Genomic DNA, 17,447 nt, shown 5'->3' with positions numbered 1-17,447 from the left:
GAGATAAGAATTGATTTATTAGGGGCATCATTAGTAGATGCAATATGAGTCAAGTGTTTTTGCTGATCTACACATTTTGTATGGCCCGACTTACGGCAGTAGTTGCATATAATACCACTAGAATTTTGCATCCGAGTTTCAAAGTCTTGTGAGCCTCCTCTATTTCCACCATGAATCATTGATTTTTTAGGCACATAATTAGTATTGCGATTTACCAAAGCGCCATTAAGTGGAATGGGTGAAGTACTTTCTGTACGGAGAACATGACTAAATACATCTTGTAAAGATAAGATCTCAGAACCAAAGAGAACTTGTGATTTAGCAGACTCAAAATCAGCCAGCGAGAAAGCTCATGATAGTCATTTGCTCTTGTTGGCATTGTTGAATGCTCACATCAAGGCTAAAGGGCAGCAACATATTAAGTCGTCATATGTCTTCTTAAATGTCATAAAATAATTAGTTGATCTTGTTTTTTCACATGGTAAAAGGCTTTGCAAACCTCATACATGCGGAAGAGATTCCCTTTTCTAGAGTACAAAAATTCAAGATAATCCATCAATTCTTTAACAAATTCACAATGATTGATCAAACCAATTACCTCACTATCTATACAATTCCAAATTTGAAGGAACAAGCAAGCATCCTCTCTAAGCCATGTCTGCTTCAAGTCATCTTTCAGAGGAACAATTAAATAACCATCTTTATCAATACTTCACAGATAAAGACAAACAGTCTTACTCTAATTCAAATAGTTCAAACCATTTAATTTATGATACGTAATTTTAGACATCACAGAAACCACATTTATTATAACAGAAGATTTATTTTTAGTCATAAGACTTTATCCCAAAGAGGAGGAAGGGCTGGAGGTTGTTGCAGCTGCTCGGCAAGGAGGAAAGCTGGGCTCTAGAAGTTGAAACAAGTTCAGAGACTTGTCTTGAGGTAGAAGAATGTAGAGGGAGCCGATGACTGCCCTAGACGGAGGAAGAACAAAGGAACTTCTTGGAGCCGCCCAGCAGTGGAGGCTTGTCTTGGAGCTTAAGACAAAAAGTGTACAAGAGATGTAGCCTCTACGTGTGATAAAGCAGTTTATTTGTTCTCAATTCAACTATTTCATAGGGCAAACAAAAAATGTTGTTTTAGAAACTACAACACATGATGAGGGCATTGAGAATTCATTATTTGTAGCCTGTGAAAATGTAGCAATAAGTGAAGAGAAAACACAGCAACAGGTGAAGTGAAAAAAAAAAAATGCAGCAATAGGAACAGAAAGTGAAAACACAGCAACAGGAAAAGAATTGGGCTTAGGGAGGAAGTCACCCTACCCGTTTCCCCAAAGAAGATGAGTCCAACAAATCCAAGTCTAAGGGACAGACGCCGATGGTGGCGAAACAAGACAAACTTGTCGTGGACAAGAACAAGAAGACTGCTGCAGCAAGAGGTAGCGCTAACGTTGTCACAACAAGAGAGGAGGGTGATTACGGAAACCATCACGAACTACTGCGGTGAGAAGCGACATTGAGGTTGTCGCGGCGAGAAACGAGCGCGATCATGGTACGTTGCTAGGGATAAGGGCTTGGAGCTCGTTGGTGGCTAGGGCTCAGCAGTGGGATAAGGGAGGAGGAAGGAAGCAAAGAAAACGATAAGGGCTTGGAGCTCGTTGGTGGCTAGGGCTCAGCAGTGGGATAAGGGAGGAGGAAGGAAGCAAAGAAAACGACGAGGAGGAAGGAAGCAACGAACTTCTCTGAACACAAGGGCGTCGACAGCTAGGGCTTGTAGGGAGGGAAGAGAATCTGCGGAGATCAACTCTGATTTCTAATCGTAAGGCTAATACCCTGTAAAATAGAGATAAAAAAGAATTCGTTACACTTTATTAAAAAGTGAGACATTTATATACAAACTACGAATCTATTTTAGAAAACTATAATTAGGTTAATTGATAATTAATCTAATTAACATAAATATATTAACTAATATATATAGATAATATAATAACTAATATATACAGATAATAATTTCCTATAATAATAGGGTTACATAAAAGATTAACTATAAGTGTAATATATATTTTACACTAGCCATAGATGAACTTACTATACACATCTAAGACATGTTACCATCGTGCATGTTATTTGTAGATGACATTATTTTGATGAGACGCCTGAAGGAGTTAATGCTAAGTTCGAATCTTAGCAAGAAACAATAGAAATAAAAAATTTTAGGCTTAATAGAGTAAAGTCAAAATATATGTAATTTAAGTTTAGTAGTAATAGATATAGGAAGATAATTATTAAAATAGGAGACGATTATTTACTTGTAACTAAGAGTTTTAAGTATCTAGGATCCTTTTTATAAAAGGATATAGTAGTTGGTAGAGATATTTTACATAGAAAGCAAGATGATTGAAATGACGAATGGCATTAGGTGTTCTTTGAGATTGTAATATACCTCTAAAACTACAAGAAAAGTTTTACAAAATAACAATTTCTGCTATATTATATGGAACTGAATGTTGGATTATGAAGCGCACACACAAGAAAAAAATGAGAATCACAAAGATGAAGATGTTAAAATGGATGTGTGAACATACAAGAATGAATAGGATTAGAAATGAAAATATTAGAAAGAAAATGGAGGTTGTGCCTATTGGGAGGAAACACGAGAGACGGATTTAAGATGGTATGGACATATATTTAAATGTCTAATAAATGTCATAGTTAGGTTATGTGAGACCATAACAAATATGCACGCGTTAATAGAAGAAGAGGAAAATCAAATAAGACTTGGTTAGTAACAAATATGCACGCGTTAATAGAAGAAGAAGAAAATCAAATAAGACTTGGTTAGTAATTATTGGGGTTTAATCAAAGTCTCACATTGGAAAAATTTAGTAAAGATCATGAGATTAAAAGGATGTAGGATATCTCCATTGACATGAGACCTTTTGGGGAGAGCCCAAGAGCAAAGCCATGAGGGTCTAGGCTCAAAGTCGACAATATCATGTCATTGTGGAGATATCCTTTTCGGTCACAACAAATGATATCAGAGTCATGGTACAGACCAGATATCATGTGGAGCGGCCTTGAACGAAGTTGAGGGTAGGCCCAGAGTATGTCAGAATGATCGGATGCTTGCGAGGAGGCCCGAAGCATGTCAGAGTAACTGAAAGCTCGCGGGGAGGCCCGAAGCAAGTCAAGATTGACCAGATCTCGCTGCTTACGGGGAGGCCCGGTACAAGTCAGGATGACCAGATGCTTGTGGGAAAGGCCCCGAAGCAAGTCAGGGTGACCGGATATTCGCAGGGAGACCCGGAGCATGTCAAGATGACTGGATGCTTGCGGGGAGGCCTGAAGTAGGTCAGACTAACTAGATGCTCGCGAGGAAGGCAAGTAGGTCAGGGTGATCGGATGCTCACAGGGAGGCCCGAAGCAAGTCAAGGTGATCGAATGCTCGCGGAGAGGCCCGGAGTAGGTCAAGGTGACCGGGTGCGGATGCTTGCGGGGAGGACCAGAGCAGGTCAGGGTGACCAAATGCTCGCGGGGAGGCCCAGGAGGCCCGGATTATGAGAGTAATTGTGGTCCTTCGTTTGAGGGGAGGATTGTTGGGGTTCAATCAAAGTCCCACATTGGAAAGATTTGGTAAAGATCATGGGGTTAAAAGGATGTAGGATATCTCCATTGACATAAAGCCTTTTGGAGAGAGCCCAAGAGCAAAGTCATAAGGGTCTAGGCCCAAAGTGGACAATATCATGCCATTGTGAAAATATGTAGACATCCTTTGGGCACAACTGTAATGATAGATGATGATGTAGTAGGGGATCGAGTGCAATTGCATAGAAGGATGTATATAACCAACCTCTCTTAGTGGAGTAAAGACTTGATTGTTGTTGGCAGAGTTCTACACCATTAGTAGGTCAAACCACACTGTACAAATCAGATTAGAGATCCACCTCAGCAAACTCAAGAATATATTTCAACATCATCAATGAGGGTGGAATTACTATATATAGTGTTTTGTTTGACTAATTGTTGAATTTATATTTCAGTGTGTATTAAGTGTTTCTCCCAATGTATCATAATAGCTCCACAATTGGATTGAAGGAGTTTAGAGATTTTAGTGCGAGCAAGTGCAATCTGAGTCCTTACTCAAGTGAGTGTTTCTTGGTTGTTTCTATTTTATACTTGTACATGATTTAAGTGATGAAATAAAATTATTGAGATTAATATGTCATTTTAAAAGAGGAAGAATAAAAAGAGATCTTACACGTTGAAACATGGGTTAAAGATAATTTTTAGGTGTTTGTTAAAAGGAGAATATAAAAGGGAAATAAAAAATCCTTGGGTGATAAATGTGGGTGATACACATTAATGGATTTGTTTTAAAAAAAAAAAAAAACCCTACTATAGGTAATAGATTTCATAGGTAATAAAAACTTTGGGTAGTCCCTTAAAAGTACTTGAACTATCTTGAGAATTATAAAGAGTTAAAAGTAGAATAAAACAAGGAAATAAAATATCCTTAGGTTTGATAAATGTGGGTGGTACACATTAATGGATTTGTTTTAAAAAAAATCCTAATATACATAGTAGATTTCATAGGTGATAAAAACTTATGGTTGTCCCTTCAAAGAACTTGAACTATCTTCAGAATTATAAAGTGTTAAAATGTGAAACTAAAAAAAAAAAAAAAGGACAGTCCGGTGCACGAATCTCCTGTCATGCGGAGTCCCGGGAAAGGATCCATTGTACACCGCCTTACCCTGCTTTTTTTTTTTGCAAGAGGTTGTTTCCAGGATTCGAACCCGTGACCTTTTGATCACATGGCAATAATTTTACCGTTGCGCCAAAGTTCCCCTTCAAAATGCAGAACTACCTCTATTAAATAAAAGAACAGGTTTGGCCCGTGCTCCAAAGGGACTTTCAGTCCATTAGCATGTTATGCAGGACCTTAGTCATTACTTTATCAAGAAGGATGACTTCTTATGCAACTGAGTGCAAGGAGTACCCCCACGCATTATGTGAGCTTGCGAGCTTCAGCTGTACTTTACTACAAGCATTTTGCCCTTATACATGAGATTTCATATGTGACAAGATAAAACAGATAGTAGTAAAGAGCATTAAGATAGTAATTAAAAAGCGACCTTAAATCTTAAGTGAGAATAATTAAAATGGTAATCAACGAGAATTAATTCCTGATAATCTCATAAAAGATAACTTACATCTTGTTTCCCTCTTTATATATTATATGATGCACATCTTCTCTCTATTCTACTTTGTACTTTTTGTTCTTAGATACTATCTTCCTTTGACCTCCATATTGCCAATTTGAGGCAACCACTTGACCAAGTTTAGGTCATGCCTTGAGAAACCCAACGGCTACATGGAAATGGGTTCTAGTGTCATTCTTTTGTTTTACGTATCTACATGCTTTATGTATTTACATTTATTACTCTATCGCTTGCACTTCCATTCAAGCATGTTATATTTGATACAACATGAGATGTCATTGTGTTAACATGAAATTGAATAAAATTCTATATCCTATTAGCGTGGAGCCCATCCCCTTTATAAGAAGAGTGTCCTCTAGGTCATGAAAAAAAAAAGTCAATTGGTCAGGATTGATGGTTATGTACATAACAACTATTAAAAGCAAAATTAAAATAGCATTTGAGTTGAAGGAATAAAAACAAATGTTTTGACTATTTCACAAGCTATAAGAGCTCACCCGAATTGGGAGAACATTGACTAGAGGTAGATGATTAAATAAAAAATATTATGTTTCTTATACTACTTGACCAGAAATGCCTTGACAGGTGATGTTTACTTGTTAAGTAAAGCAGCCTCGTGCATATAGAGCGATACATTACATACCATTGGTTTGGATATTGAGTGATACATTACATACCACTGGTTTGGCTGATAGCTATATTGAAGGGTTGCCGCAATGGACTTTACCATCCAACAACTGGCAATGCATAGGCAATGCATATATATATATATATGTATATCTATCATGGTACAATAAGGTTAGGATTTAACTTTTTGGTACTTGGTGCATGATTTCAACAGTTATAGCAACCTTGGTAAATGATTTCAATAGTTAAATCACAACAGCAGAACATATACCACTAGTATGCCAATGAAGAATAAATCAGTAACAAAAAGAGTATGTAGTTATGATCTTATGCAACTTTGATAAGGCCTATTCAACAATCAAACTAGCTCATGAAGCTGAGAAAAAAATAGAGACGTCTACTGTCTAACATAACTTTAAGACGACTAATTCACCTTGGCAATGGACTAACATGAAGAAATAGGAGGCAAAACAAACCTGTACATATCGCAGCTCACCAGTACCCGAGTCTTCATTGTATGGCTCAACTTTTAACTTAGAAATGCCTAAATTGTTACATTTAATAAAAGTGCAATAGCTATAAGAAGTCATAAAAAGACTAAAGCTTAATATATCTGAAAACTGAGAAAGCAACCTGCCTTCTTTTAGTAGGTCGACTGCAGCATTAATATTTGGATGATGAGCTGGGAAAACACAAATGGCTCAATTTATAAGAAAGAAAACAGCAGACAAGCAATATTAGAAAATGACATGCACAAATATTTACAGAACTGAAGATTTACAAAATTCTGCTCTTACCATGCATACTAAATAATAAATATTGGAGTTTATTAATGCATCCCTGAAAGGGTAGGATAGTATGCTGTTTGTTTCCAATGAACATATCAAATATTTTTTTATGGGTGGTGATGTTGTAGAGATTTGATGCCGAGCTAGCTGTTGATGTGGAGGTTGAGATGGGCACCAACTCGATCGTTGGGTCAAAAGCAGAGGTAGGAGAATGATCCGACCTGCACGCACAAGGGAAACGTCAGAGGGCACCGGAGGTAGTTCCCGGCAAAGTCCCTCTGATGATTAAGTTACTAGGTGTGACAAGAAAGTGGAAAGTAGTGTGGAGTGTGGTAATTGAGAGAAGAAGATCTAAACCTATAAATGATGGACATACCTCAGTATTTATAGGCGTGAGAAGAGAGAAAAATAGATCGTGGTCATGATCTCCAGAAAAATAGGAGCAGTTCTTCCATTTCAGCCATTTCTACTATTAATCTAGATTTAATTGTCATTTAATTGTGGTGGTTTCAACCGTTTGATCATTACTGGCCGGAGATGGTAATTGCTGAGGGACTATTACCAAGACCATGGTCCACGCCATCTCAAGACAATTACTGAGCAGAAAACACGGAGAGGCAAGTTAAGTATAGAGCCAAGGAACAACTCTGAGTGGAAGGTTTCAGGGAGCAAAGTTGCCTTAGGGAACTAGGGTGTCAAGTCGCATGAGGCATTCTGGAAGTTGAGTTATATGGAAGACTCAAGAGGACAAGTCACGTGAGGAACTAGGGAGGCTAAGTTGCACAGGGCACTCAGGTAACCAATCTATATGGGGAACTCAAGAGACCGAGTTAAATAGGGAACTATGTGGGATGCAAGATCCTTACACATGTAAGGAGGGCTGACCTGCGATAGAGCCACACAGGTTGATTGCTATCCTAGGATATCATGAGTCCCCCCTCCAAGTCAAGTTAAGGAGCGAAGACGGGCAAGACCCCACTTCGCATGATAGTCCAGCGGGAAGTTGGGGAGAACAAACTAAATTGATGAGTTGGTACAGGGGAAGGTAGCTTGACTTGAGAAGCTCAGCAATCCCCTAGTAGGCGATGTCTGGGCACTCATAATGGCCACCCTCTTGCAGATACTTTAAATTATAATGTCATAATTGGCCAAATGATGTCATAATAATTAGCCAAATCATGGTGTAATCTCTGATAGTTGTCCTATCAAATCAATGTGACGGTTAATCTTCTCAAGGCTCCTCTACGCCGTTGGATGCAACATGAGCATCCCGAAGCTTGTCTATCCCCTTGGACCGAGAGCAACTTCTTGATCTTCTAAGGCTTCCCTCCAGTTTTAAATCAAGTGATCTGATAGCATCGAGGCATTCCTGCACCATAGGATCACGTGCAAGGGTTTATAACTAGATTCCGCATTTCTTCCCCTTGAGCTTTCATTTGATCTTCATCATCATCGCTTTGTGATCTAACCTCTTCGTAAATCTCCTCACCTTTTGCATACTTTACCTTCATTTTCTTGGGGGTTTAGTTTGTGTATTTAGATGGCTTCTAGGGCTAGGTCTTCAAGTCCGACTAGCAGATCTAGTAGTAGGTCAACAAGTGATTCGGGAGGGGTTCCACATTTACTGGAATTATGAGACCAACATAACCTTCTCACCTTTCCCATCTACCACCGTAGGGTACGAAGGCGGCCTCCAACTTCCCCTTTGTTTTATATGGAGGTCGATGCCTACTTTAGTATCCCTTTGAACCTTAAATTCATTCCTCCGTCAGGACAATCATGATGTTACGGCATTTGAAACTTCCTTGACTCCTCCCATCTTTCATGCTCTTTACCATCTAAAAAAGGTCGAGGCGTGAGTATTTTACTTCACCACCTAACTGACTAGATTCCCAATTCTTATGGGCTTACCCAACTTTCCACAAGGGTTAGAAGAACTACTTCTTCCTCCGACCTTCTCCTTTCCCTTTTCCAACCTCTTCAGAGGACATTGGAAACTAAGTTGTAGTTTCTCCTTCGGAGAGCTCAGAGAGTTGTCCATAAGACTAATTGTTTGTGTTTCTTTTAGTATGTCATTTGACTCACAAAACTAAGTTCTTATGTGGCTCCAAAGCTAACTCAATCTGTAGCCTTTAGGTAATCCACTGAGGTTTGGGTAAGGTAAGAGTTGGCTCAATCCCTGGACCATAGACAAACCTTCGAGGCCAGGGAGAAGTAAGAGTTGGCTCGATCCCTCAAACTTTAGGCGAACCACTGAGGTCTAGGAGAAGAGTTGGCTCAATCCCTCAACATTAGGCAAACCACTAAGGTTGACTCGATACCTTGACCTTTAGGCAAACCACTGAGATCAAGGAAAGGCAAGAGTTGGATCAATCCCTCGACCTTTAGGCAAACCACTAAGGTGAGGGAGAGGTAAGAGTTGACTCGACAATAAAGATATGGCCTTTTTGAGAGGAATCAATATCTACAACTTAAAAATTGTACTTTGTGATGAGTTTAAGGATAGACCTTGCTTACAAGTAGAGCTCGGTCAGTTTGATATTACTAGGCCCTAGGTCTTGCAAGAGACTTTAGTTATGGGCGTCAAGTGGAAATAATTTTGTAGTGGCTCGAGTGTTTTCCATGTGCATCTTCCAAGTAATAAGCTCCCAAGCTGAGTCTTTGAATTACCTTAGCATCTGAGGTAGATGCTGAAGCAACTTTTATGAATCTCCTGAAGCATATACTCATACTCACCCTCCTGGAGTCCCATCGAAGGAGAGGTCGGAAGAAGTTCTTTTGTGCACTCCACTGATAAGCATGAAGCGGAGTGCTCTTCTCTTCATACTCTATGCCCTAAGATGATCATTTGGGAGTTCAGCTCCTTAGAGGTATACTAGACTGTCAAATCTCCAATCAGGCTTCTCCTCATGCAGAGGGGTGTTCCACTTGTGATATGAGCTCGACTTGAGCAATAACTTCCCGGGTTATCCAACTGGTAAAAGAGTTGGTCATCTTTCTCAGTACATCATCCTTGAGATTCTCTTCTCGAGGAATTTGTTCAAGGACAATTTTGCTGAAGTCTTTCTTTGCCTTTTCATAAGCATTAGTATATTTCCTTAGCTTTTCATTCTTGAACTCGTAAGAGTCATTGACTTGCCAAGCCACTAGTGCACTACTAATCATGTAGTTCCAACATCCTTAGTTGCCAAAAACCTAATAAGAGCCTTGTACTCAGCTTCATATTGGAAGATCATAAATTCAATTGGACGGCAAGCTTTACAACACCTCCCCAAGGTGAGATAAGCATCACCCCTACTCTTACTTTGCCCGAGGATGACAAAGATCATCCAAGGCTCTTCCTCCTCCCAACAAGTAGTTTCAACCGAGAAGTCGGTAAAAGCTTAGGCCTTGATTGCAGTTCAAGGTTGACATTGAATATCATACTCACTGAACTTTGTGATCCACTTTATCAATCTTCCCGAGGCCTTTAGATGTGTGAGAATTTAGCTCATTATGCTATTGGTCAAAATTGTGATTAAGTATGACAACTTCTTACCATGAGAGTCAGTGTCATTGTCAATGTATCCAAGTTAGTATATCTTAGCTCGGTTCCCTTGAGAATGTGGCTAACAAAGTATATTAGCATATGGATGAGCCTTCCTGCTGCAAAAGTACCAAGTTAATAGCCCCTCGGTAGTTGAGAGAAATGCCCAAAGTTGATCCCCAAAAGTAGGCTTGGACAGAATTGATAAGTTGGACTGATAGTTTTTGAGGTCAACAAAGGCCTACTCGCATTTCTCGTCCCAATTAAAGTGTGTTGCCTTTCTTAGGATCGTAAAGAAAGACAAGCTTCTATTGACTGACCTAGAGATAAATCTCAATAAAGCAATTACCAGACCTACTAATCGTTGCACTTCTTGAAAGTTTCAAAGAGAACACATGTCTTGCACTATCCTACCTTGAACTTTTTCAGATTAGCCTTGATTCCTTTCTATGTGACTATGAGCCGAGGAACTTTCCACTTTTAACTTCAAACGTGCATTGCTCGGGTTAAACTTCTGCCTATATTTTTGTCACAAAGACTTCTTCCACATCAGGGATGAGGTTAGTAGCTCAGACTGACTTCATCAAGATGTCATCGATATTGACATCAATATTCCACCCATAGTTGTCAAAAGCACAAAGTGTAAAAAACCACTCAAGGGTCTTGGGGTTTCAAGCGTAGAGTGAAGAGCACACTTTACGGAAAAAAACGTAATAAATAAAAAGACTATTATATATATTAAAAGTCTTTGAAAAATACCTTTGAAAATCTAAAAAACCATAAACAAAATATTCTTCGATGAAGGTATAGATTATTCAAAAAAATTAAAAATAAATTAAAAGACTTTGAAAATGTGATAGATGAAACATTAAATATCAAAATAATCTTCTTCATCTTCATTATCAAAATCTACGTTATCAGCTTCATCACTTGATTTGTATTCATCGGTATCTTCTTCTTCAATTTCATCATCAAGATTAATTTATTCTTCATCTACCAGACTAATTTGAGTTGAAAATTACTTTCTTTTTGCTAAAACAGATGATGATGTCCCTTTTGAAGAAGACACATTTCGAAATTAAAAGTCATACGCACTTTCACCAACCTTAAATACTCATGCTACATCACTCCAACGCAAATTTTCACCTTTATAGATAAAATCATTATTATTGTCTTTATCACTGTCATTCAATTTTACCAACAATCATTCATTACTATCATATATCTCTGACAAAGTAATAGGATCAATCTTATTTCGCATGTCATATTCTGCCTCAAAGATCTATTGTACTTGATATATACCAAATCATTCAATCATTGTTGAGACGGCATATTTCTTTTCTTAGAATGTATCAAGGAAAAAAATAATAAAAAGTAAAAAAAATAAAATCTATAATAAAATTTTAATATATATTAAAAGTGTTAGAATATTGTAAACATAATAACTAGGGGTATTATTGTAATTATACTGTATATCCTTCTCTATATAAGTCAATAACTCCGTGGTGTCTAATACACGGTTTTCTCTTAACATGGTATCAGAGTCAAACCCTAATTTTTCCCAGCCGCCACCAATTCTTGCCACCATTAGTCACGCTTGGACAAGAGAAAATCTCTCACGATCCCTCTTCTCCCTCTCGTGACGTCTCTTTCCCGATCGCGAGCACAAGCCGCCGCTACTCTTCCTTCTGCGTGGAATATCCTTGCATCGCAGCATCCTTGTGTCGCAGCAAACCCTAAATTTTCCAACACTGCAGCAAACCCTTAATTCTCCTGCAGTCCGACGACGGAGAGAAATTCCGTGCCTGTCTCCGAGGTGCTGCGATGTCGCCGAAGAGTCGGGTTGTTGCCCTCTTTCACCGAGTTGATCAATGGCTACCTCCAGCACTCCAAAGCCAGATATTTCGATCTTTACCAACCACATCACTACACCACTCTCCTCCGAGCAGTTGGATGGTAAGAACTACTCCTCTTGGGCCTCTCACATTGAGCTTTGGCTTGTTGGATAGGGTTATAAGACACATCTCTCTCAAACCGAAGAGGATGTCTAAGTCGTCGATCGTCCTCTATGGAAAAAGGTTGACGCCCAGTTGTGTTGCATTATCCGAGCCACCATCCATTCATCTCTTAAGGATGTCTTCCGCACTCACAAAACCTGTAAAGATGTTTGGGCATAGCTCAACAACTCTTTACAAACACCTCTCGGCAACTCTATCAAGTTTGTGAAGATCTTATGACCATCCTCAGTGCCCATCAAATTAAGGATTCAATGTCAACTTATTTGGATTCGGACTGTAGCCTTCTTTGTGACTTCAATGAACTACTTCCGCCTGCGGCCACTCCTGTTGCAGAGCTTGAAAATCGAAAGAAGTTTTTTATATCTCTGGCTTTATATGGTCTGCCCTCAGATTATTCTCATATTCGTGATCAGAAAGTCTTGAGGTTGCCTCCTTCTGTTCCTAGTGACTCGTCAACTTTGGTCTTTCAAAACAACTACAAACCTCCACCTCGTAAGGGTGGCAAAGGACGTCCTTAGTGTAATCACTGCCACCAACCAGGACACACGATTGATAAGTGTTGGAGTCTACATGGTCGACCTTCTCGCGCTGCTCAAGTCGTTCAGAGTTCTGTCGCTTCTTCGGCTTCCGTTGCGCAGCCACCACTGGATTCGACCCCACAACCTTCCTATAATGACTTTTTGAAATGGTTTGAGGATTGTCAGGCTTCTGATTTCACTGCTATTGTTGCACATGCTGGTAATTCCTTTGCTGACATATCTCGCTCTTCAAGTCCTTGGGTTCTTGATTCTGGGGTCATTGATCATATCACTGGTAATAAATCTCTATTTTATTCTCTCGCTACTTCTGGTTATTTACCAATTATCACCATGGTTCACAAACTGAGTCCAAGAGTATTGGTATTGTTCATCCTTCTCCGTCTCTTTCCATTCATAATGTTCTTCTTCCCGGAACTTCGTTTAATCTATTGTCAATAAATCAGCTTACTCAGTCTCTTGATTGTGTTATTTCTTTTACTAAAACGTCTGTTTCCTTACAAGACCGGAGTACGGGAAGGATGATTGGCTTCGGATGTGAATCTCATGGACTTTATCGACTTCAACAACTCTCTATTGTTGGTTCGGCGGCGGCATCTCCACTTCTTATTCATGCCCAGTTGGGGCATCCAGGTCTTGATAAGTTGAAACAATTACATCCTAGTCTTTCTCACTTTGAATCTTTGTCTTGTGAGTCGTGTCAGTTAGGTAAGCATGTTCGTAATTCTTTTTTTCCTCGCACTGTGAGTCGGGCTACGCCCCCCTTTGCTTTGGTTCAATATGATGTTTGAGGTTCGAGTCGTGTTTCTTCTACATTGAGATCACGATATTTTGTTACTTTTATAAACGATTTTTTCCGTTGTACATGGTTATATCTGATGAAGGAACGTTCAGAATTATTTTCTATTTTTCAATCTTTTTTTCAAGAAATCAAAACTCAGTTTGGTATTTCTCTTTGAACTTTGTAAAGTAATAATGCACACGAGTATTTTTCTATTCAATTTCGTTCATTCATGGCATCTCATGGTGTACTGCATCGCACGTCTTGCCCTCATACCTCTCAACAGAATGGGGTTGCAAAACGCAAGAATCGTCATCTCCTTGAGACCACTCGGACTCTTCTTCTTCATTCTCATGTTCCTCATCAGTTTTGGGGTGATGTCGTACTTACTGTGTGTTATCTCATCAATCGTATGCCTTCCTCCACTCTCAGGGGTAAAATACCTCATCATATCCTCTACCCTCATCATCCTCTTCATCCTTTACCACCTCGGGTCTTTGGTTCTATATGTTTTGCTCATGATCTTTATCCTAGCATTGATAAACTCTCTCCCTGGTCTCATAAATGCGTTTTCCTTGGGTACCCACGGTCTCAGAAAGGATACAAGTGTTATTCCCCTACTCTTCGTCGCTACTTTATCTCTGTTGATGTCACATTCTTTGATTTGGTTTCATTTTTTTGGGCCTCCTGCTTCCCAGTCCGAAGTTTCTCCCTCTCCACTTGCACTAGTGACTATCTTTTATCCTCCGGAGGCGCCTCTATCGTCCCCAACCTCATCTCCTCCTTTGCAGGTTTATCAGCGTCGTCCTCGTCCTGCTTTGCCGCCAACTGACACTGCCACTACCGTGGACACATCTTTGAAGCCAAGTCCTTCACTGTTTCCTCCGGTCCCATCTCCTGACTCTGATATTCCTATTGCACTTCGAAAGAGTATGCGTTCCACTCGTAATCCTTCTCCTCACTATGTTTATTTGAGTTATCATCGTCTTTCTCATTCCTATTATTCTTGTCTTTCTTCCTTGTCGTATGTTTCTCTTCCTAAGACTGTAAGTGATACCTTTGCCCATCCAAGATAAAAACAGGCTCTGCTCGATGAAATTTGTGCTTTACAGAGTAGTGGGACTTGGGACTTCGTTCCTCTACCACCTGGGAAGTCAGTTGTTGGTTATCGATGGGTGTATACAGTGAAGGTTGATCCGGACGGTATGGTTGACAGACTTAAGGCACGTCTCGTCGCTAAAGGCTATACTCAGATCTTTGGATTGGATTATGGGGATACTTTTTCTCCTATTACCAAGATGTCTTTTGTACACCTATTCCTGTCAATTGTTGCGATTCGCCATTAGTCTCTTTATCAGTTGGACATCAAAAATGCATTCCTACATGATGATCTGCTCGAGGAAATGTACATGGAGCAACCTCCGTGTTTTGTTGCTCAGAGGGAGTCTTCTGGTCTTGTATGTCGCCTGTGCAAATCTTTATATGACCTGAAGCAATCACCCAGAGCATGCTCCGGTAGATTTAGTACTGTAATTCAACAATTTGGCATGACTCGGAGCGAGGCTGATCATTCTGTCTTTTATCGCCACTCATCTACAGGTTCCATCTACGTGGTGGTTTATGTTGATGATATTGTCATCACAGGTAATGATCATCTTGGGATTTCATAGGTGAAACATCTTTTTAAACATTTTCAGAAAAAGGACCTCGACAAACTCAAATATTTCTTGGGGATAGAAGTAACACAGTCTAAACAGAGGATCGCCATATCCCAAAGGAAGTATGCAATGGATATTTTTGGAAGAAACAGGAATGTTAAACTCAAAGACAGTCGACCTATAGATCCTAATGTCAAGCTCCTAGGAAGCTTCTTCCAAATCCTGAACGGTACAGGCGATTAGTAGGGCAACTAAACTACCTTATTGTTAGTCGTTCGGATATCTCATTTGCAGTAAGTGTAGTAAGTCAGTTTCTCAACTCTCCATGCAAAGAACATTAGAATGTTGTAACTCGCAATATTCGATATATCAGAGGTGCACTAGGAAAGGATCTTTTGTATACAGACAAAGGACATACTCGAGTCATAGGGTACTCTGATACAGATTGGACAGGATCTCCCACTGATAGAAGGTCCACTTCTAGGTTTTATATATTTGTCGAAGGTAACCTTGTTTCTTGGAAAAGCAAAAAGCAGAATGTTGTGACAAGATCCGGTGCAGAGGCAGAGTATCAGGCTATGGCCATAACTAGTCAAGAGCTTATATGGCTAAAACAGTTGTTTCAAGAACTCAGGTTTGGAGAGGTTACACAAATGTCACTTATATGTGACAACCAGGCTGCCATGCATATTGCCTCGAAGCCAGTTTTTCATGACAGAACAAAGCATATTGAAGTTGACTGTCACTTTATTAGAGAGATAGTCGTATCAGGAGAAATATCTACTAATTTTGTCAACTCGCATGATCAACTAGCAGATATATTCACATATTCACTAAGTCACTGAGAGGTTCCCGAATTGACTACATATGTAACAAGCTGGGTGCATATGATCTATATTCTCCAACTTGAGGGGGAGTGTTAGAATATTGTAAACACAATAACTAGGGGTATTATTGTAATTATGTTGTATATCCTTCTCTATATAAGTCAATAACTCCGTGGTGTCTAATACACGGTTTTCTTTTAACAAAAAGTTTCAACTTACATATTCAAAAACACTCCAATTACGTTCACAGTCAGAAGAAGAGCATGTGAGGTTCAAAATCTTCATTGCAAATGTTTTTAATTAAGGTGTTTATACACCATAAAAAAATCGTCAATCAGCTTGAAACACAAAAACGTATAAGATTAACTTTATTACTATCCAATATTGATATTGCATAATATATTCTTTACGAATTTACCTGGTGATTTTAAAGTTCTTTGTCTGATAGTCATTGACAAACTAAAAAGTCCTACTTTCTTGTATTTTTTCAATTGATTCATAATTTTATCAAGTAAATCCTCACCTCTCACCAATCTACATATGCACTTGTACAAACCCTCCATCACTTCTATATCATTTACCATGTCAGAGTTTGAGTTAAAATACTCTGGATTCAAGAAATATCCAGTTGCATGCAAATGTCGATGGAGTTAAACATTCCATCTTTTGTCGATAGATTCAAAAACACTACAATATTTTTTTTCATTATTGTTAAACGACGCAACGATAACTTCTTTGGCTTTGTCCATTGACTCATAAATATAACTTAAAGGAGACCTTTTTTCACCATCTACCAGCCGTAATACTTTCACCAATCGACCGCTAACTATTAATATGAATATCGGATTTTTCTAAAAATAAGGCATAATATCACTTCTGCTATATGCTTTCATGCAACCTCTTTAGAAAACTGATTATTTACCCACTTTTCATGTAAGCATCTTTCTTAGATTTGTTTGTATGTGAAATCGTTTTAAAGTAAAAAACAAAAGTTGTGAAATGTGTCTTTTTCGTTCTTACCATATCTCTCTATCCAATAATCTGTCTCATCATGCTCAATACTTGTGGTCTGTTCTAAATATAATCATTCACCATCAACGTCCGTTCATGCAATTTTCTGAGATAAGGAATTTTAAATATATCCTCAAGCAACAAATCTAATCAATGAGTTGCACAGGAGTCTAGTACCAGTGTGAAACTCGGTTTTCCAAAAGACGAACTAAAAAAACAAAGTAAATTTAGTAAAAAAAACTGAAAATGACCCTATTCTTAATTTAAAGTAACATAAACTAACATTGCTACTTGCATGATCTATTACAACCTGAACCACATTCGTTTCTTCAATGTGATACACAAATTCAAAAAGTAACTTAAACATCTTATCAGCTATGTGAGAATAACCTAAAGCATCAATTGATTCAACAAATACACTTCCTTTAGGACTATTTAACAAACAAGT

General features: G+C 38.8%; 1 protein-coding gene across 4 annotated transcripts in view; it reads right to left on the bottom strand.

The window, feature by feature from the left end:
- The window catches only part of LOC122032652 (uncharacterized RNA methyltransferase pc1998-like), a 110,792-nt gene that overhangs the window by 55,453 nt on the left and 37,892 nt on the right, over positions 1-17,447 (bottom strand). For all 4 annotated transcript variants that reach the window (XM_042591966.1, XM_042591965.1, XM_042591967.1 and 1 more), the window contains exons 4-5: positions 6,492-6,536; positions 6,331-6,398 (exon numbers count right to left, since the gene is read on the bottom strand). In XM_042591966.1, coding sequence (XP_042447900.1) covers positions 6,331-6,398; positions 6,492-6,536 — 113 coding nt within the window. The remainder of the gene's footprint in view (positions 1-6,330; positions 6,399-6,491; positions 6,537-17,447) is intronic.

The sequence above is a fragment of the Zingiber officinale genome, chromosome 11A, assembly GCF_018446385.1.
Source record: "Zingiber officinale cultivar Zhangliang chromosome 11A, Zo_v1.1, whole genome shotgun sequence".
NCBI classification, from domain to species: domain Eukaryota; kingdom Viridiplantae; phylum Streptophyta; class Magnoliopsida; order Zingiberales; family Zingiberaceae; genus Zingiber; species Zingiber officinale.
Note: the sequence above shows the minus strand (reverse complement) of the source record. Positions and strands in the feature narration are given on the sequence as shown.